This window comes from Sinocyclocheilus anshuiensis, unplaced genomic scaffold, assembly GCF_001515605.1.
Source record: "Sinocyclocheilus anshuiensis isolate Anshui unplaced genomic scaffold, SAMN03320099.WGS_v1.1 scaffold648, whole genome shotgun sequence".
Classification (NCBI taxonomy): Eukaryota; Metazoa; Chordata; class Actinopteri; order Cypriniformes; family Cyprinidae; genus Sinocyclocheilus; species Sinocyclocheilus anshuiensis.
Window position 1 is genome coordinate 998,749 of NW_015557156.1, and position 26,759 is coordinate 1,025,507.

Genomic DNA, 26,759 nt, shown 5'->3' on the forward strand with positions numbered 1-26,759 from the left:
GCGGTTGGCGTCCAGTTTATTGGTACATTACCGCCACCTTCTGTTCCGGAGTGTGGATCAAACAGCAGGTTCCACTCCCTTTTCCCTCTTTATCTTGCCACATTTGGTTTATTTTTATTTTTTCCCAGATTGTGCATTTCACTTCTGATTTGTTGTCACTTTCTTGTTAGAGAAATGATCGATCAGAACGAGTTTCTTAAAATAGGACCTCTAAAAATAGAGGTCTTCTTGCTGACGCTTTTTATTGAATTCATTCAAGTATGAATTCAAGTAAATTCAGATACTACTAAAATGCAATTCTTTTTGCAGTAATTGATTAAGTAGTAAATAAAAGCATGGGCACTTGGTATCCGTTACTTTTCTCAGCGCTGGCCAAAAGGTACTGGCGATCGCAGCTGTTGGTGTGTACTAGATGAGTGGATTTTATTTAAACATTTCATAAAGATTTATTTGCATGTCAGTTAGCAATCTTTGCTATTAATATTTTTAATAAAATATAGAGTTTAAAAGCACCTGTAGTCCATAACATTACATATTGCAAGCTACTCACCTGCAATTTTAACTAATATCTTAAGATATTGTAATGATGTTCTATAATTATAATGAATTAAATTAAATGTAATGAATGAAATTATAGATCTTGTTAAAAAAAAAGAAACTAAATTAGGTGTCCACATATTTATATTTTATAATAAATGTAATAAAATCATACAACAAATCATACTGCGAACTTTACAGTTACAAATAATGTGCATAAGTAAAAAAAATTTTTTTTAATTGTAATGATTCCACATTTCATCAGACATAAAATCCTGATATAAATAGGTACAAATGCCTCAGTCATGTTGGTTTGTAATGTTTAATTTTAGATCAAGACCAGAGTTTGCACATTCAGGGTGCTCAACTTCGGCTTTACCTTTGAAATGAAGTAAACCTACAAGAGATTTTCACTATAAATATTATGCATAGCATTAGTTCATAATTGTAGATCAAGATAAAATTGGAATGTGGGTCACGAGTCACATTTAAATTCTTTACATACAACATTCATTTCATTATAGGACTGGAGGAACATGACTATAAAATACCGTTTCTCCCTGCAAGTGAGCAGATCACAGGTACAGTTTATGAGAGTCTGTGCAATACAAAAAAAGAACAAACAAATAAGAGGATTCTGGCAAATAAGCATGAACAGGAATTTCAGTCTAAACATGCTTGGGAAAGAGCGACACAAGCAACATGATGGCAGAAAACATTTTCTCTTTGGGAAATCAGATTTTATGTTAAGGTTTAACATGTAACACTTTCTGTTAGACACAAACTAAACTCAGTTAATTAAATAAGCAAACAAACATGACAGACAAATCATAATTACTTGCGTAGATGAGAATTAGAAAACATCTAACAACCGTTTCTCTGGAGGACCTCCTAAACAAACACAGAGATGCACTTTGTCGTGTCAAGGTTGGATATGGAAGTTTTTTCCAGAAGATTAGGTCAAAAGTTCATTTCTTCAGCACTCTAAATGTACATCCTTCACTGATCTTCCGCAGAAAGTTTATGCTGAACTTGAAACGGCCAGTTTCTTGAGATGGTCCATAAAAACTTGCAGACTGACGTCGTCTGTGAGGATTGGTGCTCCGGACTCCTACAAGGAGGAGATATAATATTAGAGATCAGACATTCCTGTCAACACTGAATTCATTTCAAGCACCTAAGAACACATAACGAACATAACACTCGGTCAGAGCTAAAGGTGTGTACCTGGCCCCAGGCGTAGAGGTTGTTGTGGGTCTGGGAGGGGTTGACTTTGGAGAGGAGGAAGCGGGCCTGTGAACCTCCGTGCTCGGTGTCGATGTATCTGGGCATGGGGAAGCGTGTCTGCAAGATCTCCTGAGCGTCATCCAGAGGAGCCTGAAGCAGCTGCTTGAAGTTCTCATACTCTGCCATCTCCTGGTATCCAGCCTTCCTCCACTGAGCGATAGTCTGTGAAGATGAGAATAACACCATCACTAAACTGAACTCAGACCAACGGCATTTAACATTTGAGGAACCGATGAAAATAACAGGTCTGATCCAAAATCTAGTGAGCTGCAACAAAGCATTTGATTCGTACCTCTCCGTGGAAAATCACCAACTGGAAGAAGGTGTCCATCAACAGAATGCGATCAGGAAGGATGCTGCTGCTGTCCAGAAGAACGGGCTACAAAACCAGACAAATACGAGATGAGTGCAAGCTGAATTCCATAACATTCTGTATTATAATGTTGCATGGATGGGTTTCAAATCACCTCTGGAGGGCCGTAGAAAGAGTAGGAGTAGAGGATGGGCTGTATCATTATGAGCGACTGTGTCAGATCCTGACGCACAAAATGATGCCTGTAGTAGGACGACTCATCAGGACTGTTATTGAACACCTGCAGGAATGGGGATCTCCTCAAGTGGAACATGAACTGTTAAGAAAACAGACAAGTTTTAATTTCAGAAATGTGATATTTTCATAGAGGTTTTAATCATACAGTACAATCTCAAAATAAATCATGCATCATTTATGTATTTAAACAGGCACACATTCAATTGCAAAACAGTGTAACTGCAAGTTTGAACTATTCAAGGCATGATTTATTCAATATATACACATAAGTACTACTGACTTTGATATATGTACTAATATATCAATAAATGCAAATTAAATCCAAAATATTGGATTTTGCTGATGTGATAATAGCATGATTATTAAACAGGCTACAAGAGTTTACTTTTAATTAATGTTGGGTATTTAGGCATAATTTTTGCTACATTTGTGCATAATGTGGAACTTTTAATTATAAATACACTAGGACTCTTCATTTGAAATGTCTATTGTTTTAGTACTTCTGGCAGCTCTTTCAAAAAGATGATAAAACATAAATGATGTAATAAAAATATTAGTGCTGTCAAACGATTAATCGCATCCAAAATAAAAGTTTTTGTTTACATAATATATGCATGTGTATGGTGTTTATTTATTATGTATATAAAAATACACAAACATACAATATATATTGAAAATATTTACATGTATATACATTTATATATTTATACTATTATATTTAATATATAAACAAAATATTTTCCTAAATATATACACATGCATGTGTTTGTATTTACATATACATAATAAATATACACAGTACACACTCATATATTATGTAAACAAAAACAAAATTTTATTTTGGATGCGATTAATCGTTTGACAGCACAAAAAAATATAGATAAAATATGCACTTTTACACCATCATCTACAACACATTAGAATATAAACACCATAATGTAAACATGTATTATAACATTTAGGATTTTGAAAATAAATTGAATGAACTGAAGACCCTGTCCTATCACAAATGTAAGAGTTTATCTGAAGGAGTCTGTGTTTTACCTGTGGGTACAGTGAGAGAGATTCAGACAGTCTGAAGGAGTTTGGATCATCTTTATTGAACTGGCCAAATTTCTGACACTGAAACCAAACAACAAACAAAAGTTGAGTGTGACGCAACTTCTACATTCATTATTATAATAATAATGGTTCAATGACTTGTCATATTCTGAATGGAGGCATTGACCTACATTTCCTTCTGAATAGCTGTGATACTCACCAAGCGAATGAGCTGCCTGTCTAGCCAGCGGAGAACGTCAGGCCCCTCCTCTGACTCCGCCCTGAAAACACCGAGCCGGGCCATGAGAACGGCAGAGGCCTCCTGATCAAATGACGACTCGATATGCTGGATCTGGGACTGTGCGTCAGCCCAACTAGGTGTGACAACAGAAAGAACCGGTTTGTCAAGAACAAATGACGCACAAATTGAACACTCAAGAATTTGACTACTGAAGAGCTATTCAGGGCTTAAACTACACATATTTACGCAGCTAAATCTATTTTGAGCTACAGCAAACACAAATAGCACATGGAAACATGAGATATGTTGACTTTAGATAACTCCAAGGACTTTTTGTACCACATCAAAGTTGACTTTAACAAAGGAAAATCTTATGAATGAAAAGAACCAACCAAGACCTTGACTTTAATATGATATCGACTGATAACAGAATTTCATGAGGTTGAAAGCTGAAGCTAAGACTCACTTCCTGGCAATGGTGGTGACACGGATCCGCCGCTGTGTGTTTGAATGCTGGTATTGCGTAACAAACTGGATAGCTCCTCTTCCACCCTGAGGAATCGGGGCGTTGTGCTACAAAAATATAACATACCAGTGTTATTGATACATCAATGTAAATATAAGCTCTCACACCCAACTGCATGTACAATAGAACTGATAATGATATAACAATATACCTGATTTACTACTTCAAAGTACAGGGCCAAGGTGGTGGCAGGCGTGAGACTACAAATCTTCCACTGACATGTTCCTCCGACACCCATTTCCTGTGAAAAAACGAGACATTCTCACATATGTGTACACATGTGTGAAGTCCTATTTGGAATCCATTGCAAAAGCTGGCATGAAATGGGAAGCTGCATGCTTGGCACTTACATTGTCTGAAACACAGGGTCCTTTTGTGTTGAGAGACACACATGGCCCGATCGCACCAGATATCTTCAGCTCTCTTGAGGTCTGAGAAGAAAAAGGCAAAAAGGTTTAGATGGTTGAATATGACTCTGGGTAATGTCATAATTTACACTACTTTTCAAAAGTTTGGGGTTGGCAAGATATTGCAAGGTATTTTAAGTCCAACTATTTTACCTTCACTTCCAAAGTACCACCAAAAGCCATGCGAAACTCTCCATTGTAGTCTTTGCTGAAGACTCTTTGGAAGGTCTGCTTGAAAAGAGATGTGTTGAAGGAATCGCCCATGACAACGTGGCCCCTAAAACAGAACAAGAAATATTTAGGAAATGTATCATATTTCCCTTTAATCACTTGGCGTCAAAGAAACAACACGTTGATATTGTGTTGATACCCTGTGAGGTTGGATAGACATTTAATCTCTAGCAGTCCCGTCTGATCCAGTGCACAGGCGTAGATGTCGACGCTGTGTCCGTTTACTGCTGCACGGTTTGCCAGAGCCTCATAATACTAAATACACATCAACAGGAATTCTTAATTAGCTTTTCACAAATGAAACCGGAAACTCATAAATGTAAAGAATTCATCACCAGATCGTTATAACTCAAATCTGTAATCACCTTAGTGGCCTTCTTCAGATGGCGAGCATTGTCTTTCTGGATGTCGTGCCAGGAGCGGATGGGGGTCTTCAGTTCATCTCCCACCACCATGCCGGGCCCCTGTGTTGGGGGGCCACCAGTGAACAGCATCACACAGGCCCCAGTGTTAGGGAAAGTACCCTACAAATAGAATGACAGAGAGACAATGAATAAAATGCTAAAAACTTGATTTAGTTTATTGTCAAAGTGTATATTTTAGTATTTTTTCCACAAACTTTATTGGTGTCTTTTAAAGGGAATAATGCAGGCTAAAGTTAAATCAGCCATGCTAGACTTATTATCAAACAAACTCAAAGAGTGCAGTAGGTAGTCTGTTGTTTCCTATCTTGAGAGTTATGTAAGAATAATGACTGGGTCGAGTACTAGGTACAACTGTTCTGATATGACATGACAACTGAAGTGGACTTTGAATCTCACAGCCAGCATTACTGACACGTTGCCAATTTGAACTCACAGCCAGACCAGAGTTATAATGAAAGGAGAAAAATCTCTGCAGGAATTCTCAGGGCACTGAACATTGGTTCAGTGAAAATATGCAAAACTGTGCATTTCCTGAGTTTTATCCATACATCCAGCTTTTTAAATTCTCTCCTATCTCTCTTTGGCCAAATACAGATTTAAATACAATACAGATTTATGCCATAAAAGATGAGCTTTCAAATGAATAACGTCCTGGCTGTACCTCCAGTAGTCCAATAGCAATAGAAAGGGCAATGCCCGTGGAACGGAGAGGTCTCTTCCCCTGAGGAACAGGCCAGGGGTCTCTCTGCAACTCCCCCAGAATGTCAGTCAGGTTCATGTCTACTGCTTGCACAGGCTGCAGAAATCTAAAACAGGTGCAAAGAAAATAGAAAATGAGCACAACTGCCTTTCAAGTAAATCATTTTCTTGAGACTCTTATGTAAGAGCCTCTGTTCACTTCTAATGTGCATGCTAAGGAGAGTGACGTATGACCATCTCATACATGCAGGAAGCAGCAGAGTCATGAGGGGCCAGTGGTTTGCCTTGCTGTCCAGAGGTGGCTGGCTTCATCAGTCCCAGCATCTCCTGCAAACAGATGGCACACTTAAACTCTGCTTTACATGGTCGCTTTTTGGCTATTTTATAGATTTAGGAATGGTAAATCAAAACACAATAAAGAAAGATCACTGACCTGTATCTGTTTGGCCGTGAGCTCTTTTGTGCCGCGGAAGACGTAGCTCTTGGCGATACCTTCGCAGCTGAGCTCATGGACCTGAATCATGCGGCCGAAGGTGATGAGACCCACCAGGGCATTAGGTGGCAACAGACTCAGAGACATCTGAAGGGATTCTTTCAGGGCCTGGAGGTCTTCCTCCTCCAGACATGTGTCCACCACATACAGGAAGATGAGAGGGGTTGGAGGTCCACGCTGAAAAGAAATAAATCAGGTTACATAATGGTAATTCAAATATTACATACTGTTATTAATTGATAAATACTTTCATTTAATTCATTTATTCTGATACATTTTAAATAGTAATATATACATTACTGGAGTTAGATATTTTAAAGAAAAATGAAAAGTGTCAGTAAAGACATTCATAATGTTACAAAAGATTTTGTATTTCAAATCAGTTCTGTTCTTTGAACTTTTTATTCATCAAAGTATACTGAAAAATTAACAAGTATAATAATACGAGATGTTTATTGACCACCAAATCAGCAAATTAGAATGATTTCTGAAAGATCATGTGACACTGAAGACTGGAGTAATGATACTGGAAATTCATCTTTAATATATATTTTTTAAAAATTAACAATATTACTATTTGTATTGCTTATCAAATAAATGCAGCCTTGGTGGGCAAATAATTATCTTGAATGGAAGTGTATACAGACCTTTAAATTTCAAGTAAAACTATTTATTTAAACTATTTAAAAATCCTGTCACTTGTCAAAACACACTGAACACTAGCTTCATGACACTTGGCTTTTGACAAGCAGCTATCTGTGAGCTAAAGGAGTTGTAGTTAATCTATATGTTTGTGCAGTAAAGTATGCCTATGTACAGTACAGAGTACACAGAGTAAATGTAAATTTACCTGCACTATGTACTCAATGGTGGAGAACTGAGGCATTAGTTCTGCGGGCTGATTCACTTCTGAAATGCCTGCGTATGATGGAGGAAACTGTGAAGAAAAAGATTCATATTTACTCACAGTGACGTTAGAGAAGCACATGGAGCAAATCCAAGACTGAAAATGAGTTTCAGTAATGTATACTCACAGAGTTCCTCTGGAAGCAGAAGTTGCAGGCCCATATCTTAGCTTTGAAGTCCACTTGACTACAAAAGGAAACCAAGCGTTAAAGGTGCTAAACTTTTCTATGACAAAGCCTTTTCTAATGTAAGTCATTAGCACACAATGAGAAACAATTGTCTTCCTTTAGTCACAGTGATTTAAGGAAACAATTAGCAGTTAACTGACCTGATCCAACTAACATAACGATGATAATGTTGGAAAGTAACATTTAAAAAGCTCTGAAATAATGTAATTAGCAAGTCTGTGGAAGTCTAGAGGAAAAGACCAAACCTCCACTTGAGCAAAACACTATTTTACTAACCCTAAAATAAAAGGGTCAACATTCAAACCAGGCAAAATCAGCTTCACCTAAAACACTCTAAACCCCCTTTATTGTGTTTATAAAATGACAGCAACAGCAATATGATTAAGGACACCAATGTTTAATTTAATAAACAGGAATTAACTGTTCTTAAGTGTAAGCTGATATTCAAAGTCCATTCCAATTCAAGTCCACCAACTAATCAATAATTCAGATATGCAAATCAAATGTCATCATGATGTTTATCTATACTGACCACACGCTGTACAAACAAACAGAACTCAACACTGCTTGGAAAAGTGATTCAGTCCTTACCAGAGTGGGTTGAGTACGGCTTTGCAGTTGGCCCGGCTGCACAGTACGGGCTCGTACTGGACCGGAGGCAGGTCCGGTCTCTCTTTGAGAGGAGTGTAGAGGCAAGAAACAGGAACCACTAGCCGTGTGGCCTCCAGGCGGCTGGAAGGCCAGAGGTTCCAACTGCAGCGTACTCCATCACGATCTTCGTTCTGTTGGATGAACTCTTGGTAGGTCGCCATGACAGTGTGAACTGTGAACGACCAGAAACAGCGAAATGAGTAAACAGTGAGCTGCGAAGTCTTTTTAACCCTAAACCACACCAAACGGGTTGTGTCTCCAAAACTGGACAAGTAGGATAGCAGAGACTAAAATGAACAGCAAATACTTGAGTGACAAGAACAATTTCGCCCATGTCAGCAATGTGAGTGGAAAGTGGATTCTTTTATTTTTGTTCATAACAGAAGGAATGTTCACGCAACTGACATCTTTGAACAACAGCACTTGGCATGAGTGGTGCCAAGCCCAAAACGTCATTAAGAACTTGTTGATTAGAGATATGCGTAGATGTGTTGAGGAGCAAAACCAGATACTATTTTTGAGCAGAATGTACTACTGCTGGGACACACCTGTCCTAGAATACCTACTCAACTCTAGTCACAGGTTTGCTGACTAAACACAAAGCACTTCAAAGTATTAGAAAAGACTTTGGCCTCTGATAACCCTAAATCAGAGGGATCCCTGGAAATGCCTGCCCTAAACACTAAATAATGGTCCAATACCTGTATTGACTGTTTGGTTACACAATGATAGAGTTTCCAGACAGACATGAACTCACCGTTCCAAAAGACACTAGACTGGCTGTACATGTCAAAATAACATACACAAAATAACAAAAACCTGATACAAAATACTAAACGAGTCCAACAAATTGTTAAGCTATGGTCAGCACACTAGACAACTTAATAACAACTGACTGAAGGTTCTTAAATGTATTACACTGGTGTTAACATATTGTTATTAATATATTACTTTACAATAATACACGTTTTAGTCAAAATAAGAACATCGTGATGACGTCGCGCGTATATATACACATTGCAGTGGACAAGCTCGCGCTAGCTAATTCCATCACACTCTCAATACACCACAGAAAAAGAAAGCAGAGGAAAAGCAAGAAATAAGGCAGTTATATTATTAAAAAATATAGAATATCCCGAACATTAACGTCAAAACATACTACTAAATACACCCGTGTAACCCGTACACAGACAGTAACATTATCGTTACTGACTTCCGCTGACCTAATCCGGGGTCTGCGGGTTTAAATCTAACACATCAACGAACCCCGATTCTACTAGTAGAACACAACGATAGACGTACCTTTTTAATCGATGAGGCCTTAATAAATAAAATATGATAACCGCAATCACACGACCATTGAAAGTGAAAATGACTTCGTCGAGCAGGATTCGTCCGCAGCCGGTTCCTGGAGCTCCGAAGAGTGACGTGTTACTACACACTCCGTGCGCCACGATTGGCTGCTTCCGCATGACGTCAAAGGAGCGTTCCGCCGCAGTGTCGGATTTCTGTGCGTAGATGCGCTGCGCGGTTTCTATAGCAGCGTTTGATGCAAATGAGTTCTGCGTAAACACCTGCGACGTCAAATTTCTCACATACTTTCAATACGGCTAAACAATATGTTGACGGGTTGTGAGTCGTAACAATGCTTACATAGGAACGTATTATATTATATTATAATCAAATTAATATAGATGAATTGAAGAGTATGCTATGCATATTTTGACCATAGGCTGTATCGATTTTGACCAAGCAATTTTTGGATTAAAAAATATTATTTTTATTTACTACTATATTATTACAAAATTTGGATTTTTGTAATAAAATAGTAGTATAGCCTACACACAATACCGTTGATCTGAGATAACGTAGGCTATTATATTAAGATAACAAATAATAAAAATAAAAATACACATAGGCTATGCATGAAATTATTACTGAACTCTGTTTATGAATATTCATGAAATTTAAATAGATATTATAAAAAAAGGATGGATGGATGGATAAAGTCACAATACAAAGAATCTTGTTTAATATTTTATTTATTTAGTCATTTAGCAGACGCTTTTATCCAAAGCGACTTACAAATGAGGACAATAAAAGCAGTATATGTAATTTAATATGTTTAATTCAGGGTCAGGCCAAACGTCAAAGATAAAGTGTCACTGAATGTGGCAAAGTTAAATAGTAATTTTAAAAAAAGGTGTCATTTGACAGTTAATAGGCTATATTTATATTCTTTTTTATTTCAGGGTAGTTCTGTATTTTCTGTCTCAGGGGCCAATGTATGCTTTTTAATGAAAAATTACATTAAAAAAACGTAACTTTTCTAAAATGTGAAAGAGGGTTTACATCAAAATGTTCAAGGTAGACAGTATAGAGCTGTGTAATCAAACGTATGTATACAGTGAATGGCCTTAGTCATGCCCTAATTACATAATTACCTTACCTTAAGTTAATGTCTGAAACATTATTGTTTCAACAGAAGGAAAAATGTTAGCATATTCACCTGTAGTACCTCAATGTGTCCATAGATGGCGACATTTAAATGCAACTTTAGCAGCATCACCTCTTGGCAACTCACACACACACAAACATGCACGACACACAAGCAGAGGGAAAGACAGACAGAGAGAGAGAGAGAGAGTTTACTCAGTCGCTGCAGTCACGCTCATTTCTCCGGAGCTCTGGCTGAGGATGCTGCCGTCTCTCCTCCTCCATCTCCATGAGGATGCTGGAGCGCACAGAGGCGGACGGAGGCGAGCGCATCGGGCCGCCTGAAACCACCCATATCTCACCGGCTACCCATTACCGACACTTTTCCAAACTTACAAGAACTATGAATGGGAGTCGATGCTGAATAATCTGGGCGGACTTGTTCTGTATGCCGCCCTTCCTTCTACTCGTCAGCTGCATCAGCTGTTGCTTTGGGAAAACTCGAGGCGACTCCCACTCTAAGGGCATCGGATACGGGCATCACTCCACGATGCGTCCTCTGTATCCCTGACTCCTCCTAACACAGCGGATGCTGCCTGCCTCATTAATATTTGATCAGCACCTGGTATCACAGCAGCAGCTCGCCACTTCTGATGGAGAAAGCACAATCTCTACAAGCACAGCCTGGATCCAAGGCGCCAGAAAGTCCAGCAGAAGACATCTCCAACCTCACGGATGAAGAGCTCCTCCAATGGAGCAAAGAGGAGCTGGTGCAGCGACTCCGAAGTTCTGAAGCCGATAAAATGAGCGTCATTCTGGATCACAGTAATCTGATTCGGGAGGTGAACCGCAGCCTCCAGCTGCATCTGAACGAGATCCGGGGGCTGAAGGTGAGCAGATGAGATCATGGGTGTCTGGAGCACACCTGCGCTCTCTGAGGATGCGCCAGAAGCACCTAGGTGCACATCATTCTTCTTGTAGGAATAACGCCTTGAATATTTTCTTGCTGCATTATATGCTTTTCTTCTGATTAAAACGAAAAGCTTCTGGAAAAAAAGAAAAAACTTTACACTGATATAAGCAATGAGTACCTTAGTTTTTTTTTTATTATATATTTTTTTATAATTATTTATCATTTATAATTTATATTTTTTATGTTTGAACTGTAATGGTAAAACACCTGTTGTACATGAATGTGAGCATTTCCCAATTTTTAACCATGAATGTTGTATATAAATAAACATTAATATAATAATGCACAATGTTGTACCCTTTAAAGGAACAGATAATCAAAAAATACATTATTATTATTTTTTTTAATTTCAGCTTTATGTCATATAAAGACAATTCACAGTGACCACATCTGTCAAGTTCCATAAAAATAGTCCATATGACACTTGCACTTTATATAAGTTTTTTTGAAGCCATGCAATATAGCTTAGTTTACGTTCACTGCAAATATTTTGAAGCTTTTTAATCTCAGTTCAAGTTCAATCATCATGTGTCACGCAAAGTTTGGTAACATTGATGCCAAATGCATTTGGTTCTCATGTGTGTCAGGTGAGCTGTTGCTTTAATGGACAAGCAGATTTTTGTCAAATGTGGCACCTAAGAGAAGATCATAGCTTTAGACTGTTCTATCTTCGATCAGTGACAGAAATACACGAGAGCTCTGCTTGAACAACCCCTTTTAACTACACTTTAGTCTCATAATGAATTATTAAATCAAATAAATGATATGATATAGTTTGTATGGCCTCAAGAATTGTCCTTAAATAGCAACATTTTAAAATATGTAAACACTTTTTGTATATTTTGTTTTCCCAATTGTGATGAAGGAGGTAAACCAGAAGCTGCAGGACGACAATCGGGAACTGCGAGACCTGTGCTGTTTTCTGGACGATGACCGGCAAAAGGGCAAGCGAGTGTCGCGTGAGTGGCAGCGTCTGGGCCGCTTCAGTGCCAGCGTTATGCGTAAGGAGGTGGCACTGTATCTTCAGAAGCTGACAGAACTGGAGCGCAAGCAGGAGGAGGTCATTCGGGAGAACCTGGAGCTTAGGGAACTTTGTCTGCTGATAGACGAGGAGAAAGGAGGCAGCGGAGGGGAAGGAGGCCAAAGTGGGACAGGGTCCATTGGGTGTCGCAACTCCATTGATAGCCAGAGTGGGCTCTTGGTACCCGGCTTGATGCGGGACGTGGGGGACGGAAGCAGCACTTCTAGCGCTGGAAGCGCTGACAGCTCTGAGCATCCACACCATAAGCAGCCACAGCCACCGTCTAGCGGAGGAACTGGGAATAAAAGCCCGGAGATCCAGAAGGCTCGTCCTGGGAAAAGAGGGGAAGGAGATCGGGTGGAGATCTCCAGCCCTGACCCTCCCGTCCGGCACAGAAGCACCAGCCTGGAGTATCCCTTCGTACTGCCCCAGCCCTGCCGACCACGCTGTGGCTCCATATCTGTGCCTGACCATCGGCTGATTAGAGGGCTTAGTCCAGAAAAGCACGGTCGATCCCTGGGCCACCGGAGCCCGGAGACTCATCCGAAGCACCATCTGGCTCCAGGACAGCCCATGAGTCCTGAGCTCTACTGACCATCGGCTGATTAGAGGGCTTAGTCCAGAAAAGTACGGTCGATCCCTGGGCCACCGGAGCCCGGAGACTCATCCGAAGCACCATCTGGCTCCAGGAAAGCCCATGAGTCCTGAGCTCTACATTCAGAGGCACAGGGGCAGCTTAGGAAGTGGGCCTGGGAGTCCAGAAGCTAGACACCTGCTGCTAGGAACATCAGAGCTCCACCATGACAAAAGCAAGCTGGGAGGAAGTAGTCCTGAGATGCTGAGGCACCAGTACAGCATGAGTCCTGAACATGGGAAGTTTGGCAGCCCTGGTAGGGAGATGTCACCTCGGAGATTGGCAGGAGAAGAGCTGTCGCCACACCATCGGAGCCTTTACAATGGCGTGAATGGTGGGTCTGACTTGCAAAATGACACATATTTGAAAACACCGAAGGTGTGCTTTTATGCCTGAGAAATATTTCTCCTTTCTCTATTTCTATCCCACATTCACCATAGTATTAGCTAATACGCCAAATATATGATCTGATAAATGGTAAAATGAGAAACAGAACTTTAAGAGGTCTGATCAAAAAATGTGCACGTTCAGAAATGTCCTACGTTCAACTTCTGAAGTCGTGATGATGAGTTTATCACGTTCATGTGCTTTGCTGTTGGAAATAATAGGAATCATGGAGGATGGCAAGTTTATTCTTGCGTATTTCTTGGGGAAATTTTATTTAAGCCAAAATATAGAGAAGATGTTTAGTCAGTATCCAACAGATTTTGAATAAAATGTAGTATCCCATTTATTGGCAACCATATAAACATTACCCACACTGTCTAGATGAGGGGTGTCCAATCCTGTTTCTGGCACTATCCTGCAGAGTTTACCTCTGAAACAGCCTGAAACAGCTAATCAAGATTACTAGATACATCTGGTGTTTGGACAGGTTGGAGCTAAACTCTGCAGGACATCAGACCTGTAGAAGTAGGATTGGACACCCTAATCTAGCAATACAGTGTCAAATAAATGTTATAAATGCTGTGTAAAATACATACAATATGCATTAGGTTATTTATACATTATCCATGTTTAAAGTTTATGGCCCGCTCAACTCTGAAACTCGGGTATCAAAATTATCTCGGAGTTTCCCAATCATAAATATGGCTCCTGAGGCCATTCATGTCCAATTTCCAATTTCCAATAACTCCAATAGCACGTGAAGGCAGCATAACCCTGATGTCTGATGATTGCTGATGTCGAGGTCTTTGCAGTTTTCTTCAGACTAGCCTGCCACCCACAGTCAGATTGCCATGGACTCTGCTGAAGTTACTCATGATTGGCTCATCCATCTTGAAACACAGTTAATTATTTCTCCAGAGACACCAGACCTATGCCTGGTATCAATGAGTATCAAATCTAAGCAAGATCCATTCATCACAACTCCTCTCCTGCGGCCTCATGGAATAGTAAAATGTAGCATATACATACATAGCAGGGAATTTGGCATATTCAGACATAACTCTAAGTTTTGACTTTTTGCTGCTTTACCTAAGTTCTTTACGAAATTGCTAGCTTATGAAATAAAAGATGTACTGACTGTTCAAAATCCCATGATTTTAAATAAACACACACAAACACACATTCGAGAAATGGTGCAAATCAAAGGCACTAGGCAGCTATGTGCAGATCCCACAGCTGCAGATAACGATTTCTATAGGAGAACATGCTGAGTAGCCTATAGTTCACACCGCCCATAAAACACTCACCTCAAGGTGAAAGATGTGACTCATTTTGCATTCATTAGCTTCAAGAAATGCCCCCTTAAGATGAAATAAGAACCAAGAAAGAGCAGATTGATGTCCTGATTTAAATAACTCAAAATACAGAAGAACTTCTTTAGCTGACTCTCGACAGTTAAATTAGCTTCCCTCATCTTTTCAGAGAAGATTTATTCGTTACATTTATGGTAGCACCTTCCTGGTGACAAAAAAAAAACATTCTCTTACTTGACAAGGTCAAAATTGAAATCGATAATAGTTGTTAAAAGATATTAGCTTTACAAATGGCAAAGAACCTCAAGAATGGCTTTCAGCTCAGCATTAACAAAAAAAGGTAATTGCTAACAAGTCAAGATGATTGTTGTTGTTGGATGCTGTGGTTTCAGCATTGTCCTACGTGTCTGTAATGCTGCTGTAGACATTTGTCACTGTCACAGCCTGCTCTGGTGTTGGTCCCAAAGGGAAAACCGCACGTCCACTGACCCTGTACACTTCCACATCATCCATATCTTCCACTGAACGACCCTAATGCAGCTCTGAAATGCTTTGCGGTGTTGATGATCTAATAGAGCAGTGGTTCCCAACCCTGGTCCTGGAGGCACCCCAACACTGCATGATTTGCATGTCTCCTTTCTCTGACACACCAGTTTCAGGTCTTGGAGTCTCTACTAATGAGCTGATGACCTGAATCAGGTGTGTTTGATTAAGGAGACATGCAAAACATGCAGTGTTGGGGTGCCTCCAGGACCAGGGTTGGGAACCACTGTAATAGAGTGTGTGTAAAGTATTGGTTTTAAAGGGGTAGTACACTCCAAATCTATAAACATTTTCTCACCCTTATTTAATTTAAAACCTTCTGTAGAACGCAAAATAAGATATTTTGAAAAAAAAAACAAACTTTTTTTTTGTCCATACAAAGTCAATGAGGTCCAATTTAGTTCAAAATAATAATAATAAAAAAAAAGACACGAGGGTGAATAACAGAATTTTCATTTTTTAACAAACCATCCCTTAATAATGAATCAGTTTACTTTAGTGTGTTCATTTATTGTTTTATAGAGAATCTATCAGCATTGTCAGCATCTACTGTTGCGGTCATGGCACCTAGACACCTAGACTATTTATTTAATTTGTTCATTCAACTGCAGTAAACTGAATTTTTAAGTTATATCACAGTTATATCACAGTTTAACCAGGATTATATCACAGTTCATGACATAAGAGCTTTGGATGTCTATTTGCAGACCGGCATGATGGAAGTCATTACCGTATTGACATTGCATTGTGTAGCTATTAAAAAATCCATCCATTCAAATGGAGTGTGTTGCAGTGTGTGCAGTCGCTACAAATCATAAACTAATCTTAAACTTGTGTGTAGATGAAGTGATGTTGAAGCTCTGGATAATCCTGTAAGAGGTTTTCAGAGAATTATTATTTTTCTGCTTTCTTAGCGTGTGGCTCTTATTCAAAAAGCCAAAGCACATGATTATAAACATCACAGTGACTTTAGCCAACAGAGTTCAGATAAATGAGCATCTAAATAACAGCGTCACAAGACAATCCCTCTGCGTTTTTCGCCGAAATCCTGCATGAAAACAAGCACCTCTTGACCTCCTCTAAACTAATCTTTATGCCATCCTGCTGCTAGTTTTTTTTCTGGGTAAGATGCAGGGCGGCTTTATTTGGACTTTGCATGGGAATCACATTGTACAGTAGCTAATGCTGTCAGCTCATGCCGGAAATTTGGTCGCTGGTTTTGGATTTCACATGAAAGCTGTTTCCATACAGGCAGTACAGTATTTGGCTACACTGAGCTGACAGCATCTGTCAATATCCAGCTTTATGCTGAAGAAAACGTGTCTTGAAAAGTCTGAACATTAAAATGAGGGCATTGTTTTATAGGCAGAGAAAAATGGGTGCTCTATTCTTTGTTTCTCTCTCTATCTCTTGGCTCAGATTTGTATTTTTATTTTTTTGCTGACCCTGCACTATGAACAGATGGAGGGACCAAAGTGTTTTTTTTTTCAAACAGAGCAAGGTTAAAGGACCAGTTCACCCAAAAATGAAAGTTCTTCAATCATTTACTCACCAACATGTCATGCTAGACCCGTCCTGTTTCTTCTGTTCCTCTGCGTTTTTCGCCGAAATCCTGCATGAAAACAAGCACCTCTTGACCTCCTCTAAACTAATCTTTATGCCATCCTGCTGCTAGTTTTTTTTCTGGGTAAGATGCAGGGCGGCTTTATTTGGACTTTGCATGGGAATCACATTGTACAGTAGCTAATGCTGTCAGCTCATGCCGGAAATTTGGTCGCTGGTTTTGGATTTCACATGAAAGCTGTTTCCATACAGGCAGTACAGTATTTGGCTACACTGAGCTGACAGCATCTGTCAATATCCAGCTTTATGCTGAAGAAAACGTGTCTTGAAAAGTCTGAACATTAAAATGAGGGCATTGTTTTATAGGCAGAGAAAAATGGGTGCTCTATTCTTTGTTTCTCTCTCTATCTCTTGGCTCAGATTTGTATTTTTATTTTTTTGCTGACCCTGCACTATGAACAGATGGAGGGACCAAAGTGTTTTTTTTTTCAAACAGAGCAAGGTTAAAGGACCAGTTCACCCAAAAATGAAAGTTCTTCAATCATTTACTCACCAACATGTCATGCTAGACCCGTCCTGTTTCTTCTGTGGAACATAAAATACATTTTTAATAATACACCAGTCAATCTTTTCCATCCAACTGTAACGAGCTTTGCAAACTTCTAGACACTAAGCACCATTAAAAAAAATCATAAAAGTAGTCCATGTGACTCTGAAGCCATACAATAGCATTGTGTGATTGTGAAATATATTTGAATTGATATTATTCACTGATTAACATTAAGTCATTTGAAGCTGACATCGCTGCTTCTCTTATAAACTCAGTGACATGATCATGTTTTCTAGCCTGTTAAATTATATCAGTGTGCTTGTCTAAGCTTTTCTGCTTAAAAACTCTTGAAACTCTTATGCATGTGAGATTTCTTTCTCAGCTTCTTTCACTTCAGTTCAAACCGTGGCGAATCTGAGACCTTCCTAATGCCACAGATAAAAGCGAGGCTTTTAAAGAGGAGACAAAGCGGCCATTACACAACTCCTGGAAAAAAGGCCATTTCCTGATAATACAGAAGTCAGACCTCTTCAGACTCAAACTCTCAGTCCCCAGGGAAGCCTGTGGTTTAGGCAGACCTGTATCTCAATTGCTGTGTGTGTGTGTGTGTGTGGGAGTGTGTTAGTGTGAGCGTGAGCGCTGGGTTGTGTGTGCATTCCTCCGTGACCTTGGGAGATACCCCCCTCTGACTCTGGCTCTAAATTTAGCCCTGAAGCTGACGGCTTTCTCAGTGTTTACCTCCACACATACAGTAGGCAAAGACCTTTCCCCCACTTCCACTAACAGTCTTACAGGTGTCCTGCTGAATAATCAGGTAAACACTCAAGCCCTTGTTAATTTAATTTAATTTAATTTAATTTAATTTAATTTAATTTAATTTAATTTAAAATTTTATTTTATTTGAGCAAAGTTTACACCCTTTATAATAAAAGTTACATTTAATTTTTTTTCAATCTAATTTTATTTTATTTTAGTAAAGTTTACACCCTTTAACAAATTATTGTATAATGATGGTTACATTAGATTTTTTTTAACATTATTTTATTTTATTTTTTTAGTTAAGATTACATAATTATTGTATAGTGAAGGTTACATTTGTGTTATTTTATTTTGTAAAAATTTGAGTAAAGATTAAACTCTTTATATAATAAATCTAATACATTACATTATTATTATATTTAATACAGTTTACACTTTTTAACAAATGATTGTAATAGTGAAGGTTACATTTTAGTTTTATTTAATTTAATTTATATGATTTTAGTAAAGGTTACATTTAATTAAATTTTATTTTAGTACAGTTTAGACTCTTTAACAAGTTATTATTAAAGGTTGCATTTATTCTATTTTATTTTCAGTTCAACTGACACCAATGACTTCAATTATAAAAATATAAAAATAATTAGGCAATAACAAATCAACTGTGTACAATAGAAATCTAATTTACAAATATAAGTGGCAAAAATATGTAAATATTATTTTAAATAAAGTTATTTATTTTAAATTTTATTATTTTAAAACACTAAAAAAGGAACTGACTCGCATGTGAAATTTATTGAATGATATATATGGCCTCCTTGTCTTCTTTAGCAGTATTTAACTGATGCTCAAAAATGTTATAGAGTGTAATAGGCTTACATTTAGGCAGTGGCCCGCTTTAAGCAGATGAAGTGAACAAAAACAGGATTTGGCAAGTGAGAAAACGTCATATAATTCTTGCCCTGTGCACCATATTTGAGTATTTTTATTTCCCCGGGAAATAATATTACAGTGAGCTCTTAGTCACGGGCCCCTAATGGATTGTCACGGCGGGCTCAGCTCAGATTGTTGAGTCATGGCTTTGTGTGAGGATTGTGCGTTTCACAAAAAAAAAAAAAAAAAACTCTGCTTTGCATCTCCACATGTGTTTTTGCACCATGCATTACTGCAAAAACAACTGTTTTCTGACAGGTTTCCTCCATGTATCTCAGCAGTAGCACACAGCAAAATCCAGTTGTTTTTGTGTTTAATATGAAAATAATAAGTTATGTGTGTGATTAAGACAACGAAATCTGCACTACAGTGGAGCCAGCAGCAGGCTGAACTTAACGTGACTCTGCCTGAAGGGATATGGTTTAACACAGTCATGAGATGCATGAATGTGCAGTGAGCTTCATTAGGCAATGACCTTCAGTTTGCATGCTCTGTGAGGGGCATTGTGGCTATCCTTTGGATGATACAGTATATGACATTATTTTAGTGTGTTTAAAAGTGTTGAAAGCAATTTCAGCTGTTTTTACTTCAACCACACAACCAGCAAAACTGAACAGACAAAATAATTAACATTCAGAGAGAATTGCCAATTGGCTATTTTTCAGCATTGAAACATCTTTTTGCCGTTTACAGAGTCTAAGGCCTTGTTCAGACTTGCAGCAAAAATCTCAGAAATTAGATTTTGGTTAATCTTCCATTTCACAGATTATTTTTCTGCACAGTTGTTATGTTACAACTAGAAATGAAAGCATATGGCAAACACTGTCATTTTTCATGCATTCTCGCTACATCTATTGCTGAAGTCTCAAGAATGGTGCAAAAGTGAAAAAATCTGATCTGGTTACATATGACATATTTCCTCTGCAGTGTGAACAAAGCCCAAGGCTGATGTTTGGAGTGGGGCTAAACTGTGTTTTGCATGCAGAATCTACAATTATGATCATTAGGAGTGCAGATGTGTGATTAACTAAGTAAGACAACATCTGTGTTTTTATGGGCAAGTATTTATGAAACTACTTGGAATTATGCCTTTGGATAATGAAATTACGCTACAAATAGGTTGCAGGCAAATGTCCACAGTGGTGAGCAAAACAATAATTTGTTACAAAAATGTGTGAAAATTGACCTTATGATGCCTGCTCTTCTCAGCGAAAAGTGAATTTTGTGATCCCCCGCTTAAGCGCTCCCATGATCTCTAAAAATATAGGACATTCTCCCATAATCCCTGTTTTACGATGATGGAAATGTGTAAGTCTGTCTGCATTTGTGGTAGTGTTGTGTTTGTGTGTGTGTCTGTTATAGAGATGGGAGAGATATTCATCTTGACAGAAGTTTTGAATTTGTACAAATATGAAATCACACATCTTGACCTCAGCGCCGCCTCTCTCAGGATAGACTCTATCTGACAGATCTGAGTCGCCCCACATGGCATAAATATCAGCCCATGAGCTTTCAGGGCAAATTAAACATTATAAGCTACCAGCCAAGAAGCGCAGTGACATTATAAAAGCCCACACAATGCAATTTCAATATTCAAGCTCAAGAGCTAAATGCATGCTTAGGGCATTATTATAATGTAAAGCCTAGTATAATGATTGTTAATGTTAATGGTAGGATACAACAAGAGATTTGGATCTCCTGCCATGTTTCACATAAAAATTCAGCTTTCATAATAAAACGTAGCATTTAAATATCATCGTGATAAGACATTATTGGCAGATATAGAGTGACAACTGATATTTATATGCATGACATTGATTTACATTACAAGCTGTCAGAATAATCTTATTTTTTTGGTCATAGAAATATCAGCAAATGCACCAAATTGTATATTTTTGGTCAGTTTAGCTCTCTTCTTCTCAAACTTTAAAAATTACAACAAGAGATTTGGATCTCCTGCCATGTTTCACATAAATGATCTAAGAATTCAATAACCCCAAAATACTGTTCACAGTTTTTTTTTAGCAAGTAAAAGGCTTTTAGTATAATTGTAAACATGTTCACCTTCAGGTTGTAGTACACGTGTTTTTGCTGTTACACTGTTAGTAATATTCAACACAAACACTTTGAATATATACATCAGTTTTTTTAGAAAAATCACGGTAAAATGTGAGTATTAAGTATTATATATCAGACATTTGATTAAAGTTTATTTGTTCATCTTTCAGTCTTCATTGTATTGTATGTTTTGACCTTCACAATAAAAACTACATAGCTTTCATAATAAAACGTAGCATTTAAATATCATCGTGATAAGACATTATTGGCAGATATAGAGTGACAACTGATATTTATATGCATGACATTGATTTACATTACAAGCTGTCAGAATAATCTTATTTTTTTGGTCATAGAAATATCAGCAAATGCACCAAATTGTATATTTTTGGTCAGTTTAGCTCTCTTCTTCTCAAACTTTAAAAATTGAATGGAAAAAATGCTATTAATTTTAGCCCTTTTTGCTTTAAAGTCAAAATAAAAAGGAAGTAGCAACAGATCTTTTCTCCCATCTGTTGTATGACTGTTCAATCAACATAGATCATGATTTGTTGTATACTGTGCAATAGTGTCATAAGTGTACTAAATGATTGGAGGAGTCCTGCATATGTCACATATGTCAAAAGTCTCTGTTGTTTTCATTGGAAGGCCCAGTTATGACATTTTGATTGATAATTATGAGGCCAAAACGAATTAAAAAATGAACCATATGCATGGGTGAATCATAATCACAATACGTTCTCTAACATGCATTTAAAAAGCAGATAGGATGAATCTTTATTCCATGTCAAAATTAATGTCAGCAAAGCCTGATGATCATGTTATCCACTAGTATGATTTGAGAACATTGTGCTTCAATGGACGCTAATCTCAGTCTTGATTGCATGATACTGGGAATCCTTGCTTTTGATTTGTTTCATCACCAAATATTGATTGGATCCTTATCCTTGATCATCCATTTGTGGAGCAGAGTCCTAAACCTCTTTGCCGTTCTTATTATCTGCTGTTTGATCAAAGCAGAGGGCCTATCTCTCTCCAGGACATCAGTTTTGGTTTGTGTTCCCGGTTGTTCCTGTGCTTTATCTCCTTTCACGTTGTGAATGTTTTTCTTAGTGTTTTCTAGAAGTGTTTCTTAGAAGTCCACAGACTGGCATGAATCTTTAATGGCCGACTGCGCATGCATGCCTGAAGCAAATATGATAACGAGATGAGATGAAAAAACAGAAGTGGTGACTGAAACACTATTGATGTCAGCTTAATGGAGGCGAGCTCAGAAAGAATGGATGTGCCATCACTCTATCTGAATGAATATCGAATGACTTTGAACAGTCAGCGTACAGGAAAACTGGCTAACCTCTGATTAGCCTGCCAATGAAAGGTGCACTGGTATGTTGCATGTCAGTTTGTAGCTACTCATAAGAGCAGTCTGAGAATGTAGAAGTGACACTGTGAATTGTATTTAACCGTATGCTCTTACTCTGGTAAATACACCCTCCACAGAGTGAGGTTTCTCAGCCCAAAGGACTGGCACTATGTCTGCTTGTGTGTGTGTGTGTGTGTTTGCATATGGGAAAAGCAGACAGGTTCACAGTTGGTTTAGTCTGGGCAGACATGCAGGAGAAAATGTTGTCGCCAGGCTCAGTAAAGCAGGTAAACAAGAGGGTTTGCCTGTGGTCTCCAGCGTGCAACTAAACCTTAAAAAGAGAAAATAACTGCTCAGGCGCTGTGAGGGCAACAAATTATGTCAAGAGCCTCTTATTTCCTACAGACCACCCTCGGTGTCAAACTTAATGTGCACAAACCACAGCGAAATTTACCAACACCTCTGTGGAAAAGCCAAATCCAAATACTTCTCATTCTGTGCCCGTTGTTGAGGATTGTATTATGACAATAAGCTGCTATAATTCATCTCAAGGACAACAGCAATCGCTCACTTTTTCAGTGGCCTTGGTTTCAGAAGTGTTTTTCGTCCCTCATTTTCTTAATACATTCCTACAAATGAAGGTCTTTTCTGGCATCTACTGTTCCATGAAAAACCTTAAACATCCATGGAAACGTTCCAGTGATGAATAAGGTTCTTTATAGTGGAAAAGGGTTCCCCAGATTATTAAAAATTTCTTTACTTTAGGAAAATTTTATTTTTTTATTTTTTATAACTATTCACTGACAGGTTCTTTTGGGACCCCAAATGGTTCTTTAATAGCATTGCTGGGAAAAAACAAAAACAAAAAAACATTGGAATCTTTATTTTTAAGAGGGTAGGGATTCCTTTTTTAATAAAAAGTTATGAAAAAACAATCAGCTCCAAGTCAAATCATGACATTACAACCTTTGATGCACTGCAAAAAAAGTAGGCTTATGAAAACTGAATATGAAAAAGTTGTATAAAAGTCTTTTTCGACAGACTACAAATGATATAACTGCACCAAAAATGCAGATAAGAAGTAAAACTATTCAACTGAATTTTGCTTACAAGAGTAAAATCACTGTATTTTCAGTGTATTGCAAAATATTCAGATATCATTTTTTTTCTTGGTAACAGCATGGCTTCTACAGAACCCAATTTATCTTTGCTTAACAATCTTTGGAAGGTCTTTTGTGGATTTACATGCTAGCATTAAAAATATATTTCCCTATAGAGAAAATGAATGGTCTTTGTTCTTCCAGATCCGACTGCTGTGCACAAAAACTTCATAAAAGTCTTTTTTTATCTTCACAGCTTTGATATCAGCAGGATGTTGCAGCAACAACTGCAGGAACGTGAAGCTCTGGGACAGGTGAGTTCTGCTCAAATGACTTCGGCTCTGTTCCAAACCCTAGTGAGCTGCCTACATAGACAGCATTTGAAGGCATCACTGGTGTGCTCCTGAAGTGAAGGCTATTCCAAAACAGTAGGCAGCTAAATTATGCTGCCTTATAAGAAAGAGCAACATCTAAGGCAGCATTCTATCCTTTGCTGATGCATTGCAACAAACTACAGTAAGTGCAGATTTTCAATAAATATGACAAAATGACAAATGTATATATAATTTATTTAAAGTATCAATGAAAAGATAGAAAAAAGTGCTAAGTGATTACAAATTGAATTATCTTACCAAATATTTGTGCGTTGTATGTGTTTTTTGTGCTTATAGAATATCGAATTGTTTACTTTAATTGTTTATTGTTTACTTTAGCAACAATATTAGCGGTGATGAGACTCACAATTTTTTGGGGTCAATGTTATTGTTAACAAAGTAAAACTGTATTTTTGTTAATCAAAATGAAGCTGAAACAAAATAAAGTATAAATATTAGATGAAAATCTTAAAAAGCTTTGAAATTTAAATTGAAGTACTAAAATGATTACAACTGAAAAAATGTAAAGCGGAATGACTAAAAAAAAAGAATTACAAAAGCGCACAAATACTTCAACTTAAACTGAAATGAAAATATAAAAAGCTAAATCGATATATTAATAAATACTATAACAGTATAAATAATATTAAAATAACATTCGGGTCCATTTTGTAGCTTATTGTGGCCAAGAACTGCCCACAAAGGAAGATGCTTGACAGACATATAAAGTAACCAACCACATCGTTTGGCAAATAGAACCAACGATGCCACAATTACAGACCAACAAACTCATTGAAATAGTTCTACAGGTCTACAGAAAACAACACGTTGCAGAGAAAGAGAATCTTTCAAAAATCTAAGCACAAATCCAGAGACTAGTTCTTCCCACCAAAGTGCTCATTATATTAAGTATGTACACAGAATTTTATTTCCTGGCAGACTGACCTGCACACCCTGACTCCCGGAAATTGTGAAGCAGTCAGAGTTCTGTCTGATCTGATTTTCACAAGTGCTTTCCAGTTTTGTGTGCAATATGCATGAACAGACTGTGCCGTCTGAGGATGATACTAATGGGGTTGCTGCCTATATAGAGCATTTCAATTTTCATTTCAGTTAGAGGGCTGTCAAAGAAGAGACGTTACACAGCGAGGCACCTTACTATAGTTAAAAACAGAGCCCACATGTCCCTATGGTCCATGCATGTATGCATCCATATGTGAATGAATACAACGGTAGAGGTCACCCTGTCTATCCGTGATCTTGTAAAGCTGCCCAGCAGGGGCAGAACATGGCTTTGTTCATATGTAATAGCTGAAAGGCAGACGTTTATCCTTAGGGATTACTCACCAATCCCATCAAGATTTTCAATTTCTTGTTGTTTGTTGTAATTAAAGACACCAACTTCCATGCCATACAGGGATGATTTCTGTAATCCTCTTGTAAGACCTGTCATTAAATGAACAGTTTTGTCATTTTGTAAGTGAAAATGTTGTCATCACTTACTTTCATGTTCAGACCCCTCCCTGTATTATTTCCTTTCCTCTGTAAAACAAACAAATATTATATACACTGCCAAGCTCCCAAAAAACCCTTTGCTGGAGTTCTCAAGTCTTATTTATGCTTGCTTTCAGTCGACAAAGGCAAGTCTGAAAAACGCTGCATGCACATCATATGTTTGAAATACGGCAGAGGCACTTCAGAAGACTTGAAATATAGAGCACAAGTCGTATGGACTTCATTTATGGTGCCTTTTTGCATATTTTGGAGCTTGACAGTATAAATCACCATCCATTTTACTTGAATTAATAACTAAAGCCCTCCTGAAGATCTCTTTTTTTTGTTGTTGTTGTTTTGTTTCACAGAAAAAAGAAACTAATACAGGGTGGGAACAAAACAGAGGTTAGTAAATGATGGCACATGTATGTATGTAAAGACCACATTAAATCGCTTCAACAGTTTTCTGTCCAGTGTTGACATAGGCTGAATTCGGAATAGCAATCTACTCTTATTATTTCTGCCATATTGCATAAATTGTAAGAGTAGTATGCTAGTATACAATTCCAAATTAAGCTACTTTTCTAACTGCTGGTATTAGGGGCATTTGATGGGACAAAAATCGATGTAGGGCAAAATGGCTGTTTATGTGCGTTATTTTAAGTGCGCTTAATTGTACTGAATGTGCACTTCAAATTTTAAAAGTCTATTTTAAAGGGGTCATATGATGCTGCTAAAAAGAACATTATTTTGTGTATTTGGTGTAATGAAATGTGTTTATGCGGTTTAAAGTTAAAAAAACATTATTTTCCACATACTGTACATTATTGTTTCTCCTCTATGCCCCGCCTTTTTGAAACGTGTCGATTTTTACAAAGCTCATTGGTCTGAAAAAGCGAGGTGTGCTGTGATTGGCCAGCTATCCAGTGCGTTGTGATTGGCCGAATACCTCAAGCGTGAGACGGAAATGTTACGCCCCTCACCATACTGTTGATGCCCTGTCCAGCCGGAGCGACGAGACAAACACATTAAAACCCATTATAAACAAGGCATTTGTTGCATCCAGTGGGGACATA

At 37.9% G+C, this 26,759-nt stretch overlaps 2 protein-coding genes across 2 annotated transcripts in view; one reads left to right on the forward strand and one right to left on the reverse strand.

Moving 5' to 3' along the window:
• Positions 1-840: 840 nt before the first annotated feature.
• sec23b (SEC23 homolog B, coat complex II component) lies at positions 841-9,617 on the reverse strand. Its single transcript, XM_016473422.1, has 19 exons — positions 9,485-9,617; positions 8,123-8,354; positions 7,472-7,529; positions 7,288-7,374; positions 6,378-6,614; positions 6,189-6,271; positions 5,907-6,051; positions 5,186-5,344; positions 4,960-5,075; positions 4,743-4,866; positions 4,533-4,613; positions 4,334-4,423; positions 4,123-4,229; positions 3,636-3,789; positions 3,419-3,496; positions 2,292-2,453; positions 2,117-2,203; positions 1,765-1,986; positions 841-1,648 (listed from the first exon to the last, which is right to left on the reverse strand). The coding sequence occupies exons 2-19, from the start codon at positions 8,341-8,343 to the stop codon at positions 1,559-1,561; spliced, it is 2,301 nt and encodes a 766-aa protein (XP_016328908.1). The 5' UTR covers positions 8,344-8,354; positions 9,485-9,617; the 3' UTR covers positions 841-1,558.
• A 1,247-nt stretch (positions 9,618-10,864) lies between these two features.
• Positions 10,865-26,759, forward strand: part of LOC107678233 (coiled-coil domain-containing protein 85A-like) — a 20,784-nt gene continuing 4,889 nt past the window's right edge. Inside the window, exons 1-5 of the mRNA XM_016473438.1 lie at positions 10,865-11,508; positions 12,457-13,189; positions 13,302-13,580; positions 24,072-24,129; positions 26,052-26,088. Coding sequence (XP_016328924.1) covers positions 11,272-11,508; positions 12,457-13,189; positions 13,302-13,580; positions 24,072-24,129; positions 26,052-26,088 — 1,344 coding nt within the window. The 5' untranslated portion in view covers positions 10,865-11,271. The remainder of the gene's footprint in view (positions 11,509-12,456; positions 13,190-13,301; positions 13,581-24,071; positions 24,130-26,051; positions 26,089-26,759) is intronic.

Bases quoted from the DNA above. Each gene is read 5' to 3' on its own strand.
- sec23b (XM_016473422.1), bottom strand. From the start codon at position 8,343: ATGGCGACCTACCAAGAGTTCATCCAACAGAACGAAGATCGTGATGGA. The intron at 4,230-4,333 runs GTATATTGTTAT...ATATTTTTGTAG, and splicing joins ACTTTGAAGTAGTAAATCAG to CACAACGCCCCGATTCCTCA. The intron at 3,497-3,635 runs GTGAGTATCACA...GTTTGGTTTCAG, and splicing joins ACAGGCAGCTCATTCGCTTG to TGTCAGAAATTTGGCCAGTT.